At 34.2% G+C, this 24,629-nt stretch overlaps 1 protein-coding gene across 4 annotated transcripts in view; it reads right to left on the reverse strand.

Annotated features, from left to right (window-relative positions):
• LOC124353147 (exportin-7) overlaps positions 1–24,629 on the reverse strand; it is an 83,606-nt gene that overhangs the window by 14,870 nt on the left and 44,107 nt on the right. Inside the window, exons 10-17 of one of the 4 annotated variants that reach the window (XM_046803011.1) lie at positions 23,741–23,858; positions 20,834–20,925; positions 19,823–19,967; positions 17,695–17,842; positions 14,620–14,779; positions 9,363–9,553; positions 7,535–7,746; positions 5,285–5,423 (exon numbers count right to left, since the gene is read on the reverse strand). In XM_046803011.1, coding sequence (XP_046658967.1) covers positions 5,285–5,423; positions 7,535–7,746; positions 9,363–9,553; positions 14,620–14,779; positions 17,695–17,842; positions 19,823–19,967; positions 20,834–20,925; positions 23,741–23,858 — 1,205 coding nt within the window. Of the gene's footprint in view, positions 1–5,260; positions 5,424–7,534; positions 7,747–9,362; positions 9,554–14,619; positions 14,780–17,694; positions 17,843–19,822; positions 19,968–20,833; positions 20,941–23,740; positions 23,859–24,629 lie in introns of all 4 variants that reach the window. The other 3 variants (XM_046803009.1, XM_046803010.1, XM_046803008.1) reach the window with 3 other exon arrangements.

Raw genomic sequence — 24,629 nt, forward strand, 5'->3', positions numbered from 1 at the left:
GGGGTAAAGAGTAAAAATAAAGCCATACTGAACTTTTGGAAAGGTTAATTAAGTAAGAAATATCGTGGATTCTTATGTATTTTTACCTGATAAAGCTAATAAAATAGGTTTCAGAACTGTACCTGTAGTAGTTTTTGAGGGATTCAGGGTTAAATGCAAAACATTGGGGCACGAAACAATGTTTTTTTAAGTTTGATGTACAATAACTTTGTTAAATTGGTAATAAATACATAAAATCAACAAACATTAATTGTAGAGAATTTAATTCTGAGAAAATTGATATAATCAAAGTCTAAAATAAAACAGAAATAAGTACCAAAAAATCGATTTTATTCAGTATAATACATTACTAGTTTTAAGCAAAATTAATCAGGTTGGGCCAACCGTACGCACCTTTTTATAATAGATGTTCGAAAATGAGGCCATCATTATCAATACATTTTGCAGCACACGTTTTGTGTATTGCTTTTGTTGCGTTTCTTAATTTTTCAGGACTTCCCTGTATCTGCACAGCCGAATCCATAATACGGGCAATTAATTCATCACGAGAATTCACTTTTGTCTTGTATACAATGTCTTTCATCCATCCCCAGATGCAATAATCCAATGGAGATAGATCTGGTGATCTTGGTGGCCAAGGGTGAGGCCCTCCACGACCAATCCATTGTCCAGGAAATTGATGATTTAAGTAGGCAGAAACGGCACGTGAAAAGTGGGGAGGTGCTCCGTCATGCTGGAAGTACAAATTTTGTCTGAGATGTAAAGGAACATTCTGTAACAGCTGCGGCAACTCTTCTTGAAGGAAATGCAAAATAGAACTCAGCATTTAGGCGTCCAGGTAATATGAAAGGTCCAATCAGCCGATTGTGCAAAAGGCCACACACAGACATTGACGCTAAATCGGTGTTGAAAGTTCTGTTCCACTACCTCATGTGGATTTTTTCTGCCCATGAGTGTTCATTGTGCAAGTTATTGACACCATCCCGAGTGAATTGTGCCTCATCCGTAAACAAAATACGCTTGTAGAGTTGATTATTAATATTCAAAAAGTTGCAAAACTCAAAGCGATGCGGACCATCCCCTAGCTGTAGATGTTGAACCTTTTGTTTATGAAACGGATAAAATTTGTTTTAGATTAAGTGACCTCCACACCGTTGACTGCGAAACTCCTATCCGCCTAGAAATACGTCGTGTACTTACACCTGGACTGCGATGAACAGCATTAATAACAATATCATCATCAAGTTGGACAGCTCGTTCATAATTGGTTCTAGTACTTGGTAGTGATCCTGTTTCCCGAAGAGTACGAAAAGTTCCTGAAATTGTTTTGGTATCTGGAATCCTCCTATTAGGGTAACGTAGTTCATATTCTTCTACAGCAGCTCTAGCATTACCATTACAGTAACCCAAAATAAAAACCATATCAGCGTATTCCTCTGATGTAAATAAGTAAGGCATTTTTTTGCTGAATAAACAATCGAATTATAACTCACAGAAAAATTGTATTTAATAACACGATTCACAGAACCCGATCTCCTGCTTTAGCTTGCAAAACACCACTAATACACAATTCTAACGTAACAGTACAGAATACCATTGTTGATCAGCTGTTATTCGTGCGTTACCAACTTAGAAATTAATAAAACAAAAAACTGCATTTCGATGATTAGTAAAAACAATAATGGGAAAATATTTGCTTCATTTATTTTTCGAACATTTGATGTAAATTTTTATAAAAAAAAAAAAAAAAAAAAACAACGTAATAAAAACATGATATTTTTATTTTACAAACAAATTTATTTAACAGTTAATCTTGTTTTCTCAATTTACCTCATCATTAAGGAACAAACATTTTGTTTTTGTTTTTATTTTAACTAAATACCGTACGGTATTTCTTTACAGCTAGTAATGTATTATACTGAATAAAATCGATTTTTTGGTACTTATTTCTGTTTTAATTTAGACTTTGATTATATCAATTTTTCTCAGAATTAAATTCTCTACAATTAATGTTTGTTGATTTTATGTATTTATTACCAATTTAACAAAGTTATTGTACATCAAACTTAAAAAAACATTGTTTCGTGCCCCAATTTTTTGCATTTAACCCTGAATCCTCAAAAACTACTACAGGTACAGTTCTGAAACCTATTTTATTCGCTTTATCAGGTAAAAATACATAAGAATCCACGATATTTCTTACTTAATTAACCTTTCCAAAAGTTCAGTATGGCTTTATTTTAACTCTTTACCCAGGAATTCAGGTGAAATCTTTCGCTAGCTGTAACTCGCTAACGAAGCGTTTTCGGACCTATGTTTATATAAAAATTTTTTCATTATTTTTACTAGTACAATGTGCTGTAGAAGTGGGGGGAGAACTTCATGAATCACCCTGTATTTAGCTATTATTTTCAGTTATTACTTATAGGAATCGATATCAAATTAAGAAACAGGACCAAATTTTGGTATTATTGGTTTCGAAATCTGAATCAAATTATTTGTATCAGTCTTTTACTAATAAAAATTATGTGTTTTTTGGATACCAATTTTCCTCTGTGATTGTTTTGGGCAACGTTATTAAGGTTTTGCAATGTATAGCAGTAATTCTCAGAGTTTGTTGTCCCACCACAAAAAAACCAGAGTTTATTGGTCTTAATTTTTTTCACAACAAAAAACAGACCACACTTCACAACTGGTGGGTTTTTCCATTGCAGCACACATTTTAAATTTGAATATAAAAAAAAAACGGGCAGCACGGATATGTTTCTGTTATCACGAATGGACGCTGACTGAGGTGCTGGGCAAGAGCACACCAATATAGACATGACTGGCGCGCACCTGGTGTGCACAATAAAGATTTTCATATATGTTTCTCTATAATAAGATTGATACACATGAAGAAAAAAATATAAATCAACATCTTCTTCATTAATCTAAGCTAGCTCATCAATATGTGTTGAAGAACCAAACGCCATTTGGTTTATACGTTTTATAATAAAAATTTTTAAATGAGAATAATATTCAACAACTGGAAATTAAGTTAATATTTAACCATATGTCAGATCTATAAAAATGATCTGTATTTTTTTATGTTGTGTTTGTTTCGTGTGCAATTTAAAAAGGATATGGCGTTTCTATTTTTCAACAGGAAATTGCGTATGAAGCAATGGGAAGTTACTAGTATGTATATCAAATACTAATTTTAGATACCTAAAATCTCAGTACAAATATTAATAAATTCCTGATAAGACTAGACATGAATGGGGGTCCAATATACCTCTGCCAACGATATACAGTCAACTCTCGATTATCCGTAGTAACCATCAACAAGCCTTCCACGGTTAACCCAAAAACATTGTTAAAACAAAGTGAGACATTAAAAATGTTAAAACTAGTAATTATTTGCTAAATAGAATTGATTTCGGTAAAGTTATCTAATAAAAGCATTTACAATCTATTTGTATCGTCTATTTAGTTGAGAATAAAAACAAGTTACACAATTAATGCTATTGAAAATTAATAAATATCGTATCATATTTACAATTTAACTGATGAGTTATGATTACTTATTATTTTGTTGTAAGAAATCAATAATTTTTTTGTGTTTTCCAGCATCTTTTTTTTCCTGAGGGAAAAGGACGGCTTGTCCCCGTGCTTAGCCCTAAAAGACACCTTCCCTTACTTAAATTTCTGTCCTCAAAGTTCGAGGCTTTTACAGAAGCCTATCAGATTTGAGGGCTCCTTGTCCTTGGGGCTGAGGAGACATGCTCCCAGGAATCTTTTCCGAATTTTTGATATGCAGGACAATTTAACCAAATATGCTCTGCTGATTCCTCCTCTTCTCAACAGAGTCTATATTCATCATTCTGGCTAAGGCCACCCTCATAAGATGTTTTCTTAGGGGGCCATGTCCTGTCAACATCACTAATATCAGTCTAATATCCTCCTTACTCTGATCTGAGAGCTGTCCACCCTTTAACATAAGGAGAGATAAACATTTTGGATAGTCTTAATCCTGAGGCTCTACTCCAATTAATGTTTCTTATCCTCTTTTCCCAATCTTTCCCAGCCACTTCCTTCCTTATTATTGTTGAACATAACTTCAGCAAAACCAGTTTATCAAAAAGTAAAGTGTCTTCTTGCACATCCAAGTAACCTAGCAAACACTTAACGTGATTTATTGCTGCTCCGTGTGTGACCTTGGGCTCAGACGGCAAACCCACCTCTCCCTCATCAAACCCACCTCTCCCTCCTCAAATCCACCTCTCCTTCCTCAAACCCTCCCTTTCCCTCCTCAAACCCCTCTCTCCCTACTCAAACCCCCCTCTCCCTCCTCCAACTCTTGAAAACAGAAGAGGGGAGTCTGAAAACAGCCGCAATCTAAACACTTGCTACTAGTGAACAGGCAAACGGACACAATGCAGGCTACACGTGTCTCTCTGTGTATTGCTATTAAGACTGCTCTTTTTCACTCACTACACTGCCGTTTGTAATTTTTTTAAATTATCTCTCTTATCTACAAATGTTGCATGGAGGTTCTTCATCTAATATTGTGATTTGTAGTATTAAAACTCAATTTTTCAAAAGTTTTAATTGACCATACAATTAATTATTTTTTGTTGTTACTGAAATCTTTTACCCCTATTAATCCGCAACACAATTGTTCCACCCGTGGAAAATCGGGAGTTGACTGTAAATCAATACCCATTAGTAATTAGGACTGAGTTGGTTGCTATAATGAGTTGGTTGCTATAAAAATAGAGTAAATTAGTAATGGATAGATAGATTCCAGAAAAACTTCAACCAAACCAATTAAAACATATCGGTTTTTTGTATATCACTAAGGAACGGCGAAACCAAAATCTGAAGAATAACACATCTACATGAACTTTTTATGATTAGCGTATTACAACATTAACGTTGTATTACTGGAATCCAGTAGAAAAAAAAACAAAAGGACTCAAAAATGTGTCAATAACACTAATACACTATTGAATTGCAGTGTGTAGACTGCGCATGCACAGAATGTCCAGGTACAGCCCTGACTGCACACCGACAAGCAAGGGTCTAGCATCTACGTGAGCCCCACGCCCACTCAAGAGTGCTACACTACTAGCCATTCACTACCACACTCTGCAACCGTTCGGAAACATACTCGAGTTGAAAAAGAACTCAATTTTGTTTGATATCGGTGTTGTAGTAGCATGCGGGGGACAGACATGCGGGCTGTCGTATGACGTGGGGCTCGGACGGGCTGTACCTGTAAAGTAATTGAGGTGCGCACCTAGAGCTGTGAGCCCCTCTGAGATGGACGACAGGATGTAGAGGAACACGCTGGGCTCCAGAGTGGCCAGGAAACTCATGTGATCCTGAGCCAGACACTCCAGCAGCACGTAGTAGGTCTGAGACAGCTTCGGGTAGTCCTGCACACACAATATACACGGTCTCAGTAGTTTCTACCACCTCTACTTCTGACACAAAGTCTCTCCAAAAAGTAACTTAACCCTTTGAGTGCCGCCGGCATTTTTCCCAAGTCATATGCATAAAGTGCCGGGCTGTTATATATATATAAGCTTTTGGGAGAGGGTTTTAAAGGGGGGAATATGAGGATTTGAGGGGGGATATGAGGGTTTGAGGGGAAGAGGAGGGTTTTGAGGAGGGAGATTAGGACTTGAGGAGGGAGATTAGGGTTTGAGGAGGGATAGAGGGTTTGTAGAGGGAGACGGGTGTAGGAGGGATATGAGGATGTGTGGAGGGAGATGAGGGTGAGAAATGCTTTGTAAAACTACTTTCCAACAGATTTTAATAATTTTGTTAATGTTTTTTCCTAATTAAATGAAGAATATGAGGCATATTGTTACAAACAAAATTTGCTTTATAAAAATATAACTCGTCCAAAAATAATAGCCTCCTGATAAGTTCTTAAACAACATATGTTTCACAAATTAAAGAGTAAGGAAACAACATAAAACTCATATTTATAGATAGTTTGGAACATATTGAATACAGCTGTCTGGTTATTTGGCCAAAATAACCTTGTACTATATAAAATATTATCGAAATACGAAATGTCAAAAATTAGCGACACTGCGGCACTCAAAGGGTTAAACCAAGAATCTTTTAAACAATGAAGAAAAAGTTTTGTCACACTTTTTTCAGATACTCTCTCTTATATTTTGATTTAAAGTTCTATGAATAGAACTTTAAATCAATAAATCAATGAACTTTGAAAATTGAGACATTTATCATGTTAATTAATTATCAAATAAAGTTCTATACAAATCTACAACTACACTTTTTAACCATTAGCCATCAACATTGGCTTCTGGAAGAGTATGTCATCCTCTTACACAAGATTTACAACAGCACATATTCCCCATAACAATTTAATGCATCAAAGATTAATTTCAAAAAAATTAGGTGAAAGATTTACTATTGAAAAGCAGTGGTTCGGTTCGTCAGAAAAACTTCAACTAGTGAAGATTTGTGCGGTCACCTTATTAATTACTTTGGCTTACATTTCACGGATGTCTGTGGCTTTTAATTGGTTTGTAGTTTCTGCCAACAAGTGCCTACTAGTTGAACAAACAGGATCAAACAGGATTATCTGTCTCTAATATTACTTTCCCTCAACGTCCAATTAGTTTCAAAAAAGTTTATGTCAATGTGCTTTAATTAAGTTCTGGCGTTATTAAAGGAAGTAAAAAGTAAAACATTGATTTTTAAAGAAATATATTTTTACAAATCAATATTTATAATCAAACAAAGGATGGAATTTGCCAATTCACACAGAACAGGAAAAGACGATCATAATTTGATAAAACTTGAATTAAAACTGCAATTAAAGCCATCTTACAGTCTCTATAAGCAATGTTCAGATGTAACATATAACACACAATTTACCATAGGAACAGAATTGCGCGCAGATATCAAACTAACATTGTTTGAACGTTTGCCTCAGTTTGTGGGGCCGAAAGTTTAGAAGTTACATATGCATCTTTGAGATATTACTTGCCCAAGTAAATTTAGAAAAAATCAGTGGCTTGAGCAAAGCGCATTCTATTCTTTAACAGAATTTTTAGAATGCCAATAAGAAAATGTCCTATACTTAATATAATTAATAGACTAATATGTTTCAATGGCGTTTTATTTTTTATATATTTTTGTTTATTATTATATTTATTATTAATTATCTTGTGTATTTGAAATATTTTAATTTGTTGTTCTATCGTATTGATTAACTGAACAAACAAATTTATTAAATGTATAGCCCTTTTTAATTTTTAATTATTTATTATTAATTTTAATTTTTAATTTTTACATTTTTAATTTTTAATGTATCATATTTTAATTTTTTTTTTATTTATTAAACCTAATGTTATTGGATTTTATTTTCTATATTTTTAGGATTTTAATGTAGTTTAGTCTTTTTAAGTTCCATGACAAATCATCATAAAATTATGATGTAACGTGATTCTTAAATACAAGTAAAAATACTATTTAAAAAAATGATTGAGTATCAGTTAATACTCACAAGTAGGTCTGACTGGGGAATGGACAGAAGAAGCTTGACGAAGGTTTTGAGAGCATTATCCAAGGCATCGTCCCCGTAGAGCCTGAACACGCCGAAGTTGACGTAGCTACCACACAACGCTGCCTTGAGCATGGAGAAACAAATTGAGATGCCTTTCAGTTTCATGGCGTATATTTGGTCCTTGGCTACTTCCACTTCCAGTATGTGACTTCCTGTCAACATTGCATCAACACTCCTTTTAGTGCTGAAGACCAATCTTTTCTAAGACTCTTGCAACTTAAACCTGTATGTCAATTGAAACCTCAATTATACTTCATGCATTTTCTTTAAACAATATTTAAGATTACAGTGAAAATTATAATGTACCTCTTATTGCATCACTGTTTACAAACAAATTAACAACCAACTAAAGTGATATTTTTCATGAAAATTAGTGTTCTTTGTAACCAATTAGGAATTGTGGAATTTTGCAATAGTTACAAATAATTCAAATAGCTGACTCGCACTACAAGATTAGTGTTCAGCTCTGCCTCAAGACCTTCAGCGTTTAACCCAGCAGGATTCACTTCTGGCTGGTTTATACCTTCCAGTTGAACCCACCACTGGGCACAGCAAAAACTGATGTGTCAATTAAATCTGAGCAGCCTTATGGATGTCCAGGAGCGACACATCATTAAAAGCAAATGTTGAGATTCTGAGGTGCAAGGGTAATCCGATAGGTCTAGTCTACAGCAGGAGATGACTGTTGGAGTTGGTGGGGTTCGTTCCCTAAGTATCAGAGGGTGTGCCACCCTCTGCCTGCTTTGACTGGAGAGGATGGTTCAGAGCTGGCCTGCCCTTCTTCTGGGGGGACATGACTTAAAGATCACTTCAAGTTACTTTTGCTCACTTCCCATTTTTATTGTTTCGCTTAAATCCCCATCAGATGTATACCAAACACCTCCTGAGCGAACACCCTTCAATGTAAATCCACCAACCACATTTACTCATCCACACTACCTACATTGTCATCATCTAAATTCTGGAAGTATTTGGCACATAGTGCAAAAACTGCTTGTCATCAGTTCATTGAAGTAAAGCTAGTAGAATTTAACCCTTTGCACGCCACTAATAAATCCATTAACTTTTCTATAACGCCAAGACAAGTCAAAGATTTTGTTTTTTAAGTTCAAAGCTAATTTTTATTATAACTAAATTATAAAAAGTAAAAGCAAAAAAGTATAAAACAGGGAATTTCAATTACAATTAGCGTATTTATTGATAAAAATAAAAAAGAACTATTTACCAAACAGTTCAATTCAAATAAATTTTTATTTTTATTTTTATTGTAAAACAAGATAAATATTTCAAACTAATCACAACATTACCAAACGGTGAAGACTAATAACGAGATATGTAGTAGACGTGCACGTCCGTGATAACCAAGAAAGCAGTAATACATGCCACGGATATGTTTGGTTATGGCTCTGTAGGAGACGCAAAACTGAGGAACAGGTGGTCGGAGTTAGACAAAGGACGCTCCCCTCCCCCTGCCAGAGAGTGAAGGTCATTTATAAATTCTTCCTTGGCAACCGCGATAAGCACGGAGCGTGTATCGGGCATTTTCAAGGCCCTTTTATGAACAAAAAACTCTCCAATAGACATAATCTATAATATAAGATATAACTGTATTTGACATTTTGGTCAAAGTCTACAATTCTAATATCTTCCATCTACAGCGTGGGAAAGGTTAGAACCACACAAATGATCGGTTAAAAATTATTTGAACACAAATCGTTATTCAAAAATAATTGTTCACTTTTTTTTTAGTATTTATAAATGCACTTACCATAACTACAAATAACTTTACTGGCCTCTCTGAAGAGTAATATTCCATTGGGTGAGGAAGCATCGAACTGTAACCTCTGAGATCGGTTCTGGACTAGTTCAGCGAAGAGCTTGAGCACCGGAGTGGTGACCTGAGGTTCTCGGTACCATAGCTCCATGGCGTGTAACAGTATGGGAGTGTAGCTCGGGTATCTGAGCTACGGTCAAGGCAGATACTGTGTGTTGGTATGGTACAGGTGTGCAACTGATAGATACAAATAATTAGAAATAATATTTTTTAAGTTTAAAGAATCTATTACTTGAACAGGATATAATTGTAAACATATAAAGTGGTTTCCACAAACATGGACGTTCAGTTTCAGTCGGTAAGAAATTATATTTGTAAATGTATTCACTGTTGTTATTGTTATGCTCATAACTTTATAGGTTATTGTGAAACCCTACAAGATATTAAAAAACTTATAGAAAGAATAAACTTATAAATGATTAATTTTGGCTTGTACACAATATGGAGAACGTTTTATGCAGTACTGACACTTAAAAACTTATCTATTTTTCTCGCATTACATATGGACTGTATGTATAAAGGCTACTAAAAAAGAAAATCTTGATGCAATAATAAAAGATAAAAAAAAGCTATCAGAACCACTTTAAAGAATTAAATATATTAACTATAAATGAACTTTATATTTTTGAAGCCATCATGTTTATTAAATGCCAAAAATACATCAGTAGCAGTATGTGGTGCATCACTATGACACCAGATATAAAAATGAATTTATAATCCATTGTCATCATTTGGAATGACATAAAAAATATAAATTATACATACAAAATACATTTTTAAGAAAAATTCCTGATTAAATAAAAAGCTATGGTAAATTTACTTATTTTAAAAGAAAGTTAACACTTTGTACCCTGGGCCCTTAATACATGTTTCAGCGTGGCTCCCTAGGGGTTTTATGATGATTTTAAAAAATTCTGTGTTATTACAGTAATTATGTTATGAACTCATACTATATATCTTTTTAAAGATAGAGATACATACTTTTTTTAAATGTATACAAATATAAAGTTTATTTTCAAAATAAAATTATTACATAATATTGAATGTTATGTAAAAAATACAAAAACAGTTTTTGCTACATAGCTTGTTAGTTCAGGTAGTTCACCTTAGTGTGGTAATTTTTAAAGCACAATGGTCTGAATCAAATACAGGATCTCGCACATTTTCGTTTAGATCGTTCATAAAATCAATATTTGGTCCCAGGCGTGTATCAAAATTATCGTAATTTTCCGACTCGGAGTTAAACAAAAGATCGCGAATTGCATCACTTTTGATTTCATCACCCATATTATTTAAACTCGAAAATAATAAGTAAAGAATATAAAAGAAAATCAACGGAAAGTCGAGAAGAAAGAACAAAGCGAGTGTAAATACAAAACAAAACACACGGATAACCTCATATTGCTAATACATTACTTCATTCAGTAAGAAACTAAAGTTATGATTATTTACAAACAGTTAAATTCACATTTAGAATACATTATAATAACATTTGCTTCAGTATTTGTCGGCAAGATTTGTAGAAAACTTAGTAAGACATCATTAAGACTCACAACACACAACGTGAAACACTACAAAGCAAACTGACAGTACCGACGATCAGCCAAGGCGCCTACGATCAGCTGTCTAGACTCGCTTGTAGTACGACGATAAATATATGTATTTCATTACTAAAATGTGACCCAGGGATCTCAAAACCAACAAATACGAACTTAGACAACCAATGAACATAATCAAAATGTTTGAATCCAAAAATAAGATGACTGAGCTAAATAATACAATTAAATAACACGACCCGAGCTATACTCGGGCGCCGGTAGCAGGCGCTGCCGACGCGGCCCGACCTATACTCGGGCTCAGGGTACATAGTTTTTGAAGAGTTAACTTTATATTCTTTAGAATAATTTGAGTAGTTTCCTTAAGATCTCGATATTAATTTGTCTAATAGTAAGTGCATACTGTTTTATACTAGTTAGATATCTTTTTTAAATTAAATTATAAACTTTGTGCATTATAATTATAACTGTGTATTATAATTTGATTACTTTTTTTGAAAAGTTAAAGCTAGTGTTAAGAACCTCTTAGTAAGCAAAGCTGTATTCGTTTGTAGAATTTTGTGAAACATAAAATTTAATAAATAACATAATATTAATAAACTTTTAACACTTTTAAACTTTTATTCTTCTTACTATGTACATTTCGGAATCATTGATTCCATCTTCAGGTACAATTGCAACGATTGTCAATCCCACTATATTGGACAAACCAGCCGATCATTCAAAATTAGATTTAATGAACACATAAAAGCATTGAAAACATCATCAAATTCAAAATATGCATACCATTTAAATAACACCGGCCATACATACACTAACATCGAAAACAATCTTGAAATTTTACACACAAGCAAAAAAAGTCGCTTATTATCTACTTTAGAACATTTTGAAATTTACAAAAGTGCCAAAATTAATCATAATATATTATTAAATGACAAAGATTTTCTAACAAAAAATTTATTATTTGATAGACTTTTAAACAATATACAATGATCTCACATAAAATTAAATACAACAAATTTAGCCACCAAGGTAGTAAAAAACACATGACAAATTGATTTTAATTATTTATTTTTATAATTAACTTAACCTTATTTTGTACCTGAAGATGGAATCAATGATTCCGAAATGTACATAGTAAGAAGAACAAAAGTTTAAAAGTGTTAAAAGTTTATTAATATTATGTTATTTATTATAAAACACTTTTCGAGGCTACATCTCCAACATCAAATTTAATGTTATTACCAGCAATTTGTAATTGGGCCAGAACTGTAGGTCTCATATATTTACTTTAATAAAGACATTGTGATACCATTCAATGTACATATTCTGTGCTAAGTGAATAAAGTTGCTTTTATTGATTGATTGAGATGATCGGTCAGACGACTTTAATCGTTCGATGGATCATTATATATACGTGACATAAGAACTGAACTAATAACATTAAAATAATAAACTCTACTAGACACTAGAGCAGGCAACCTTGGATTAACCAGCATCAGGTAGGGCTCGCGAACACATTGTCGATCACACATACTGTAGTAACATGCACTATAATTGATATATATATATATATATATCAATTAGGCAACATCATTAGTCACACGTTTTCAATCTTCATTCACAGTTCAAGAATCGCGTTGCACAAAATACAACGTTTGGAATTAATCAACTCCTGATTCAAGGAGCTGTAAAATTGATTCTTAATTTCATACGTTCTTAGAGTATGAACAATTGTTGTTAAGATTTCTCTGGTTCTCTAGGGAGATTCCCAGCTTCTTCCCGGTTCTTTCCTGGTGCGTTAAATTCCTGACTTATTCCTGGCCAGGTGACCACCATATTGGATTTAATTTTGATATCCATCTTGCATTTCATGAAGATTTGCATTTTTTATTTGATCAGAAAAAAATGTTTAATGGTCGGATTGACAGAGTTCTTAAAAAACGTTTCGACATAATTAAAAACGCATAATGCTCCATTAAGTTATCCATCACACAGTATGGTGTTTACTGACTGTCACAGCATATCCAGCTTCATCTTCATAGTGATTTCGATGGACAGAGTTCTTATGTGCCAGTGCATGTAGAAAAACAATTACATAATTGTTCATATATTTGACATAATTTTTCATATTTGAAATGGAAAGTTTCGATAACTGTGTTTATCTATTCCATTTGTTATTTTTTTTCTTTTGTAAAACTAAACTTCATAAATTTGATATATCAAAACCAATGTTCTTTTTGAACCATCCTATATGACTATTTATGGAATAAGCATATATTATATACTTGAATTCGTATTGCACACAAAAATGATAATCCTCGTGATTTGATCTTGGATTCGTAGGTAGACTAATAAACAATTAATTAAACGTCCCTCTTCTACTTTTTGATATAAACAAATTTTTATTTTTATTATGACGTCCTTTGAAATTGTGAACAATCAAAATATTTTTTTAACTTCTATGAATTTCTATTGTAATATATTTTTTCTTATATTTGACATCTTTTAAAATATGCCTCCTGATTTTCTTTTACTTTCCACTTCTTCATTAGGTGTCAAAAAACCACCTTAAGGCATATGGTTGTTATGAACCATAAATTTTATAACCATCACAACAAAAAGGTGACAATACACAAGACTGTTTTGCTAGTCAAAAAGACTCATTGTTTACAAATAAGAACAATTGAAAAACTCCTGTGTTTTTTACTTGGAATGATAGCAGTGTTGCCACATTACCTGCTTAACTTTCTACATTTCTAATACTCAAGAAATTTAACAAATATTTCTGCAAAGTTCAGAATGCAAATGAATTGAATTAACCAAAATATATAAATACATTTAATGCGTGTATTCAATCGAGATTTTATTTACTCATTAACAGCAAATGCTGGAATAATATTCCACCATTCTCGATCAACTAGTGTCTGTAATTTTGTCGATTGACAATTATATTGAAACTAATTTCTTACGATGTATGAAACTGAAAATATTTACAACATATATGATGCCTTATCTTAATCCGCTTGTACTGAATTATCTAGTTGTAGGTGCGTGCTGCATAATCAATGTGGCAAGCATATTGTACAATATGCGGAAGGAAGCCACATTCAAACTCAATCTGACTTCTGAAGAGATGCTTGATCGTCTTCATGATGTTATTTATGCAGGCATACCAATATACTGTCAAGGTATATACTGTCCTCTCTACCACTCGAGGTTAAGTGGTAGAGAGGACTTCATAGTCCTAACTTCGCCTCTAATAAAGACATTTTTCATTTCATACCAGCAACGTACGTCACTGAGCTAGGACGTGGTGGGATTGAACATGAATTCTGTAAAATTATAAGAGACGTAGCAAATCGAGGCACTGTCGAATTTCATCAATCAATTTTTGGTACTGGATCTTGTTTGAAGATTCGTTGGAATTGAAATTCATCTTTGAACCTCTCTACTTTTCATGTCATGAAAACTATGTAGTACTAACACATTTCAAGTCTTCAAAAGTACATTAGCTGAACTTTATTTATATCTTCTCCTTGAATACAACTTAAATTTCATACAAAAACAAAACAAATAAATATAAAATTATAGCTGACACAATATATTTTACATTGATAACAACAAAAGGATACATCCAATCGAACAGCATCATGTAAGAAGTCTTAGTGTTAAATGCAAAAGCAAGGCCTCTCAGGTCTCTGGCCAGACCGATCAGAGCTTTCTTCGCCTCTTCTGCAGCGAACAGTGGAGTTTCTGCAGAAGCCAGCATTGTGCCTATCGACTCAAAGGATGCTGCAACATTAACGTCAGGCTAAGTTCACATTTAATTGAACATATTTCAAGAAAATTATCTGATGAAGAATTCTAACAATAATTTTATTATTTCACTCTTATAAGAACAACATATACACAAGAACTGATAAGTTGTCTACCACAGTATAAAAAGACATCAATCAGTATTTTCAGCCCACTTTCTCACTCTAATTTATAAATAAAATCACTGCTTGCGTAAAAATACCATATCTCCAACAGATAGATACAAACAAAATAGTATTATAACAAATAATTTGCCATTAAGTACATTGAAACAATGTGTACTAAATAGAAAAGAAAAGTGCTTAATTGTACACAAATAATTTAAATTCCTTTAGAGTTAAAACATTATAAAAAAAAATAATAACCTATAATATTTATAGAACTATATAAAGTATTCTTTGTTTTAAGATTGTTATTGTCGATGGAAGGTTTTAAAGGATAGTAGGATTTGGACATTTGCCATCGTTATACAGGGTTTGTCCGGAAAGTAATAGGACTGATTTTCTTTCGCCGAGACTGTACTTCGGAGAGTGCGCGCACCAACTGGATTTGGTAGAGGGCGTTCCTAGCTAAAGAACAAGCGGCTGGTCAGTTGTCTCCGAGCACCTGAAGAGTCAGGACAGGCATTTTCACGTGACGTGTTTCTGTGAGTGGTGCAGGCCGAAAATGCAGCGTTCATTAGAGAAGAGGTACACATTAGATTCAGTGTGAAACTCGGTAAATCTGCGACAGAGACATTTGATATAATCAAGCAGGCTTACCCAGATGTTGCTTTAGCAAGAAGTGGTGTGTTTCTGTGGCACTAGGCCTTTTTGGAGGGCCGGGAAGAGGTTGCTGATGAAGACCTTGCTGGAAGACCTTCGATTTCAACAAACACCGACAATGTGACCCGTGTGCACAAAGTTTTGAACTCAGACCCTCGACTAAGTATTCGTTTAATTGCCCAGATGTTTACATTTACCGAAATCTGTGGTTCATGAAATTGTGATGGAGCATTCGAACATGCGCAAAGTGTGTGCGAAGATGGTCCCAAAGTGCTCACTGGCGACCAGAAATTGTGGCTCACACACCGCCTTTCTTGTGAACAGCTACCTGACCAAGGCCAGCATCCCAACTCTTCCACAGCCGCCCTACAGCCCAGTTGTGGCCCCCCAGACTATTTTTTGTTTCCTCGCCTGAAAAGGCAAGCATTTTGAGACGACAGAGGGGATCCAAGCAGCTTGCACCGCGGCTCTCAAGGCTATTACGGAGAATGCCTTCTGTGACTCCTTCAATGCTTGGAAATCGCGCTAGCAGCGCTGCATCGACGCAGAAGGAGCAGATTTTTAAAGAATTGTAATGATTTGCTCAATAAATTTTTTTTTAATCGACTCAGTCCTATTACTTTCCGGACAAACCCTGTATGTTATGAAACCTAAAAAGATTTTAACAATAAAATAAACCTCAACCAACAAAATGCGTACACATACCACGACATTAAGGTCTAGGACCAAAACATAGAGCGGAGAACTCCCCCCTCTCCCTCTCCTGACTATCGACTTTCTGTCTCATTGTTTCAGATGACATGACGCTATGTTGCAGGAAGTGCCAAAATTTATTTTTATTGTTATTGTCCCACTTTTGCCTGTGCTGGTGTGACGTGTGATTGTGCTCTTGACTTCTTGTGCTCGTAATTTGCATCCTTTGCAGTGAGCAATGCAACGCCTTTCTCCTGTCTGGGCTCGAAACAGTTTTCAGGTATGTTCAATGTCTTTTCTTTCTCTTTTTTCTTTTGTTTTTAAAGTGACAGTCCATTGTGCATGTTGTAACAGTTATGTACTAATTGTCTTCTCACCAGCCGAAGAGGATGAATTTCAATCCTTGAACATTGTGTTGAACATTTTGTAACATAAAGATGGCAAATGTTCAAAATTCTATATAAAGTGTCCTCGCACTATGGAAACAATAGTCTCCATACCATCTGTTTTGGTTGGTTATTATAAAACTGGTTGGTTATAATAAAACATCTTCTACAGAAAAATATCTGTACTAAACAAAACAAAGTCATTGATACTAAAAACTTACAGCACTTTCTGGATTACTTAATTTTATTAAAACTTACAGCATTGATTGATTACTTTTTTTTATTATTTGCATCCGTATTCATGTTGCCATTTTTAGGCAAATCAAATTTTTTAGGCCTAATTTTTCAAAGTTTACAAATGTTCTATTTCTTGTCAGTTTCAGAAACTTTATTACATATATTTTGCATGCTTTAGATAATGATATTAAATTCTGTACTCAACAGGCTTCTTAATTACTCAGTTTTCTTACATTCAACACTATTTTGAAGGAGGGCTTCTTTCACGATGATTACAAAACAATTCTTACAATGATGATACACAATTATTTCTTTTAGTAATAATTTAGAGCCAGAAGACAAGCTTTTACATAGCTTTCATACTATGTAAAAAAGTTTTTACAGTAACCACACAGGCATATGATTTTTAACTTTACACTAATAAAAAAAATTATTAGTGTGTTTCGTGAACATAAAACGCAAGTTCTCGAGATCTTTGATTTGTTCACTGGGTCCATACTTGTTTCCTTCACAATCTTCCATCGTCAAAAACAAACTTCAAACAATGAATTCGTGATTTATACCTACTCTAACAACAAGGTTTTGAACTGTTATGTTGTTTTTTGTGAGCGTTATTATACGGACTTTAGAACATTTCAGGACAGTAGAACAAGGGTATGATTGGGCTGGGACAACCTAACTTTGTCATATTATATACAAACAAAATTTCTTGCCATTCATTATTTTCCGGCTTTAAAGGAAAATTTCAATATTTTATGTTTATTCTAGATTGCTCTCTAAAGATCATTCGGATTACCGAATTTGGACGCACCTGTGAGAGGTAACATGAAGCTGTCGAACCTGTCCTCATCTTCTCCCAAGTCCACCATCAGCAGCCGGCCCAGTGATGTGTAGAACATAGAACGACAGCGCATCTCACTCACCGCCACGCCATTACCCAAGAACGGAAAGTGTTCACTCTGTAAATATATGTGTTCATCGTTCATCGTCAGCACTTTGGTAATAACAGTACAATCTAATTTATTTGACCTAAGCCAGCAACAAATCATAAGAGGAATATAATTAACCCTACAGACTGATAATAAGAAATCCTCAAAATGAGACTGGTTTTTGTCTTGTGCACAGCATATTTTTCATATATTTTCAAAAATATGTGCTTGATGCTAAGTAATAAGTTTTTATATATCAATTTTTTCTTAGAAACCAGAAAAAATTTAAAATAATAAAAATATGCACTTCTAGAGTATTTTTTTTTTTTTTGTAAATAAATTCAAAAATGTGTGTTTGTAAATTTTTTGTTTTCTAAGTTTCACTCCACGTAACTTACACATGACTTGAGATAGTAAGATACTGTAAATGTACAAAATATACACAGTTTTGTAGTGAAAAAAAGGATTAAAACATATATACACTTATTTACAACACAAAAAAGTTATTTTATTCAAATGTAAAGTATGTACTACATTTTTGGCAGTAGGCGTCCGTATTGGTGTTTGATGCTGCTGAATACAGTAGAGATCCCAGCGTCTAGTCTTATACTGGCGGATCTGTCTGCCTTGGACCAACTGGCATGACTGAAAGTACAAAGACATCAAGAATACAAAGACTCTGTTTAGTCTATGCCTTGCACAGCCGGCTCAGAGTCTAATTCCGAATTGTAGATGAGAATGGATTCGGCCAAAGTAGACCACTTTTAAAAATTCCAGCTGAACAGAATTGTGCTAGGTTACGTAAGGCATAAATACCTTTATACATATGAGTTCGATCTGATATCCCTAAATCAGCCCTCGATCCAGGAGCATCCCAAATAATTACGAGGCACATCCAGAAAGTAAGTGTACTGGTATTCTCACAGCTGTAGGGAATACTTTTTCTTCGACATGTTGGCATCACTGCCACATAGCCGGAATCCTCCCCTTCAAAACAAGACCAATCCAAGGTTAGTTTGTTGAAAACTATTGACGCAGTAGCATCTCTCGCGAAAAATGTTGATCGTATCTCCTGCCAAGTCCAAAATTCGCACCGTCATTCGCTACCTCGTTGTGAAGAGAAAAGTTCCGGTTGAAATTTGAGGTGAAAACTGTTTAGACTGTCTCTTAGTTCCAGGCTTTAGTGGGTAACCCAATTTTCGTCTCCAGTAACAATAGAGTAGAGAAAATGATCGTCTTCGAGTTCGTAGCATTCCAAAAACTCTAGAGCTCTGCACTCGATTCACTTGTGCTGTTCTGTCAATTGTTTTGGGACCCACCACACTGACAATTTCTGATATCCGAGAGTTTCTGTGATTGTTTCGTGTATCAGGGATCTGGAGATTTGCGGAAACATCGCAGAAAGTTCATCTAACGTCAATCTGCGATCGTCACGGACCGAATTCTCGAGTTTTTTCCACAACTTCGTCAGTCACAATAGAAGGTCTTCCGCTCCTCTGATCGTCATGCACGGAAGTACGCCCATTTTTAAACTAGTGACACCACTTGTACACGCTCGTACGATGCATAGCTCCATTACCGTTAACAGTTTTCACCTCATTATCAATTTCAACCGGAGCTTTTCCCTTCACAACGAGGTAGCGAATGACGGCGCGAATTTTGGACTTGGCGGGAGATACCGATCGACATTTTTCGCGAGAGATGCTACTGCGTCAATAGTTTTCAACACACTAACCTCGGATTGGTCTCGTTTTGAAGGGGAGGATTCAGGCTACGCGGCAGTGATACCAACATGTCAAAAAAGTATTCATTACAGCTGTGAGAGTACCAGTACACTTACTTTCTGGATGTGCCTCGTATGCAGATTCTGTTTCCTTTACGAAGACAACATCTGTGAAACCATGAGATTGTTGAACGTGATCTAAACTTCCCCCAGTTTCATTAACTTCCGCACATAACTTATATTTGCGTAAAACATGTAAATAAGCTAGTCAGCTGATCTCTACTGACCGTGTGGTTGTTGAGCATGAACTGGACTTCCTCCAGTTTGACCAATTTCCGAACACAACTGTAACCCACTGACAGATCGTTGAGTAGTTGCAGAGTCTTGGAAATGATTTGCTCACTGCGACCCCAATACTTCAGATTTGTAATGCTGAAACACACAAAGATAGCTTAAGTCAATAGTCAATATTCTGTAATAAGAATTTCATCAGGAAATGTTATATTTTCAAATAGAACACGGTTGAATGTACGTCAGACTTAGTGTCAGCCTGGGAGGCTTCATGTTTACTTCAAAGCGGACACATTTATCTAAATTAATTAACACAGCAATTTGCAAGGCCATACTTCAGGTTCATGTCAGTCATCTCTTGAAAAGAATACATGTTTTCCATAACACTACCAATTGCAAACTGATCTTAAAAACATGTTAATTATTTTATGTTTAGATTTATTAGATGTTAAGGTTTCAATAGTCAGTTTGTTGCATTTAAATTAAAGTAACAGCTGATTTAAATAACAGCTGTTAAATTATGGGCCATTTAGTTTGCATGTTTAATAAGAATCCTTCCATAAATGGTTAATTGTTAACTGATTTTTATAAATGAGATGTCTTTGGAAACAAAAAATTATTTTAAAACTTTTTTTGTAGGATAAAATTTTGATAGCAACAGTGGTTTATAAGATATTCCATAAAATTAAAATTAAAAGGCTGCCATTTTGAAAAAAAAATTCTGAAATAATACCTATTGACATGGATTCTTTTATATCACGTTTTGTAACAATCGTAAAGATAAAAAAAGATAAAATTATTTTAATAAAAACAAACAAAATGGTGTACAGCTGCTAAACTAAGAGGAAATTGGAAAAAGGTTATTCTTCACTTTTAGCGTAGAATCACACATAGAATCTGAAAATGCATAGCCAGCCCAAACTTTTTGTTACACCCTGTATATACGTACAAACTACCTTAGTGGACACAAGTCTACATTCTAGGAACATGACTGTTGGTAAGCTTACATTTTCCTGATGAATACACTGAGAACCATGGACTCGTCTATGAGACCCAGTACTTCCGACATTCTTCTGTAGACTTTGGAGTTTTTTTGGACCTGAAACATGCAATCCTTCGCACTTCAACTTACAACAATATGTGTAGTGATATCTTCACAAAAATAATAAGTCATTTCAAAATTAATGAACAATAACTGCATTTTTATCACGTACAAGTACGACGGGGCATATGGTACTATACTTGATTAAACATGTGTTTACATTCCAGGATATTGCTACCAATGGATAGGAGTATCCTAAACTATTTATTTTTATCCTTGTCTCTACACACAATATAATTTACCATATTATACTCAAGTGCATGCAGTGACAGATATGGAACTCAGTAGCAATTTTACTTTATTATATTTCTTTACTATTTCTTGTGCTTCAAGATTGGTTTCTCTAATTTCTAAACATCCATGTTTTAAATATTCATAAACCAGTAATAATAGACAAATATATGGTCCCTTACCCTGAACAAGTTTTAAAATTTAAATTATGTTGATTTAACCCTCTTAGTGCCAATGTCCATATTCACGGACATTTGTGATGATCAATCAATCAATCAATCAATCTCTTCATTTGTTATATCGTAGAGAAATACAAAGGCGTCAATACTGTTTTCCAAAAAGTACAGAATAACAAGAAGTTTGTTAACAATTGCTTGTCAGAGGTTAAAATATACTTAAGTCAATGAAAAATATTTCACAAAATACAATTGTTCAATTGTCATTGAAAAACTCGGCTATGCTGTAGAAAAGGCCGTTCCGCCAACCATTTTCTGAGCTCTCTCTTCAGGTTCTGTCCTCTTATTCTTCTCAGTTGATCTGGAAGATGGTTGTGGAGTCTGCAGCCAATGTAGAGTGGTTGTCTCTCGGATAGAGTGAGCCGATGTTGTGGTGTTGCAAAGTATGAAGCATTCCTGGTGGGGTAGCTGTGGACGTTGCTGTTACGAGGTGGATCTTGATTTTCGGCATACATGATCACTTCTCGTATGTAGAGTTTGACCACTGTCATTATTCCCAGCTCTTTAAAAGATGTACGGCAAGACTGTAGTGGCTGCAGATCTGCAAGTATCCTCACAGCTCGTTTCTGCAGGATCAACACTCGTTCCATGGTACAGATTGAGGTTCCACCCCAAATAATTAGACCATATCTAATATGTGACTCAATTAGTCCAAAATATGCTGTTTTGGCAGTTTTGATATCAGCTATTTGTTTAAGTCTTTGCACAGCGTATAGGCCAGAGGAAAACTATTTTGCACAAGTTGTCGATGTGGGGGGTCCAAGTGAGCTTTGCATCAATCGTCATTCCTAGCAGTTTTACTTTCTCTTCTTGTACTACATTGTCTATACCTAGTGTGACACTTCTCCTTCCAAAAATTATCTGCTTGGTTTTTGTAGTGTTTGCAACCAAGTCGTTTTCCCTGCAATATTGATAGGCCTTATTCAAACTTTGGGAAGAGTTTTCCTTTAAACTAGCAGCTGATTCACCGCTAACTACAAGAGTAATATCATCAGCATACATTAAACAGGTGCTCAGATTACCAAGATGTTGTGGCATGTCATTGATGAATAAAATAAAAAGGACTGGTCCCAAAACAGAGCCCTGAGGTACTCCTCTTGTTATTTCTTTGGGACTGGATTTTACAAATTGTACCATGTTGTTGGATGTAGACTTTATTTCAACTACTTGAGAGCGTCCACTCAAGTATGATTGGAACCAAGATTTTGCTGTCCCATGTATGCCTAGAGCTTCAAGTTTTATGAGGATAAGATCATGCCCTAGGGAATCGAAAGCCTTACTGAAGTCAAGAAGTATTCCTGTAACCGGTTTCTTGTCTTCAAGCTGATCAATTACACTCTTCATGAGGCTGATTATTGCTGTTGTGGTCGATTTCCCCTTTACAAACCCATGCTGCTTCTCAGTTAACAGGCTGTTAGCTTCGAGATGATCCATTAATCGTGCTAGGACCACCTTCTCAATTACTTTAGAGAAAGTGGAAACTAGAGATATGGTTCGATAGTTAGTTTTCAAAGCGCTAATTTGCATAAGAAACTAGAAAAATATTCCAAAATTATTTTTGTAAACACCACTTATGTGATATTTTTAATTTAATAAATTTGCAGCATATGCATGTTTTATGTTTTTTAACTAATCAATGTATCTATAAAGAAAATAAAAGAAAAATTAAGAGTCAACCTAACACAGTTTTGATTTTATGGATGTTTTGGTAAAATGTTATAATATAACTGAAATAGGCTTGGCATTTTTCAGCAGTACCTTGAGAGAAATCTCTGGCATTTTTCGGACAAAGTTTTATATCACGCTCCGGTACTAAAAGGTTTAAACACCAAATTTTTCAGGACGAAAGTCCCATAGTCAGTTTCTAATCTCTTTGTTCATACATTACACCCAAACTAAGTTCATTTAATTTGTTACATTTAAATTAAACACCTTTAAAACAAGCGAGTTTTCTGTAGTCCAATTTCGTTTTAATGTTTATAATTGAAGAAACATTGTAAAATCCTGATTATCTATGCTAATGCATGTCTTACAACCTATCTGCAAACCTTTCATGCAGTTATTTCGGTAATATAAGCTATCTACATTTTTTTATCACATAACTGTTGTTGCATTAGGCCACTCAATCTGTGTCATCAGACAGGCGATTATGTTGTGTATTTTTGTTTTCTATTCTTATTTTCCAACTAATCAACATCAAATTTTGTACTCTTATAAAAAAATAACATTAAAATTCTAGTGCATATGGTTTGTTCATCATGCATTCCCTGACTTGATTCGTACATTCGAGTACTGAAAACATTTACCCTATTTCTCACAACTAACACAAACACTTAGCAAATTACCTGATCACCGACATATATTTTGCGGAACTGCTCAAAGAAACTCAGCATTGCCAGTTCCAGTTTCTCACAGCCTCCTTGGGATAAACGAGAGTCCGTCAGGTTCATCAGCTGCAGCACTCTGAGTACAAACAAATTAGATGTTTTATATACACATGTTTTATTACATATTCACTGATTATTTACTTTCGTTTGTACTGTTTTCTTTTATATATTTTTATATTTTATACAATTTTTGCACCTGAAGACGGTTTTTTCACCGAAATATAGTGCCAATGTTTTAAAAAAAACACTTTGTTTTAATTTGTAAAGTAATTTACTACAAATAATATATGTATATATATATATATATATATATATATATATACATGTATAATATATAATGTATTTTTATTTAAAGTTTGTTATTGACGATGGAAGGTTTGAAAGGATAACAGGATTTCGGACATTTGCCATCGTTATAGGTTATAAAGGTATAATACAATTATACATGAGAATTGGAATATATCCTCTTCATCAGATGAGATTCCAATCCTCGAAACGTTGTATTATACCTTTTATAACCTATAACGATGGCAAATGTCTGAAATCCTGTTATTTGATTTTATAAATAAATACGTACAGATTTTACTGAAGAGACAAATCTATTGCATTCTGTTTGACTGAATTGACTTATATTCCAGCAATTATTATTATAAATGTTAAAATGTAATCTTGTAAATAAACTAAACGTAGATGTGTAAAAAAACATGGCATCTTGTAAAAAAATGATTTCTTACAGGAAAATCTCAGGAAGCAATTAAAATTTGATCATTACTAGCAAGTATCTAACAATTTTTGAACAGTGAATACCATGTACTAAATTCAGGTCTTCTCTTAGAGGACAACCAAT

The sequence above is a fragment of the Homalodisca vitripennis genome, chromosome 1, assembly GCF_021130785.1.
Source record: "Homalodisca vitripennis isolate AUS2020 chromosome 1, UT_GWSS_2.1, whole genome shotgun sequence".
In the NCBI taxonomy this organism is placed as follows: Eukaryota; Metazoa; Arthropoda; class Insecta; order Hemiptera; family Cicadellidae; genus Homalodisca; species Homalodisca vitripennis.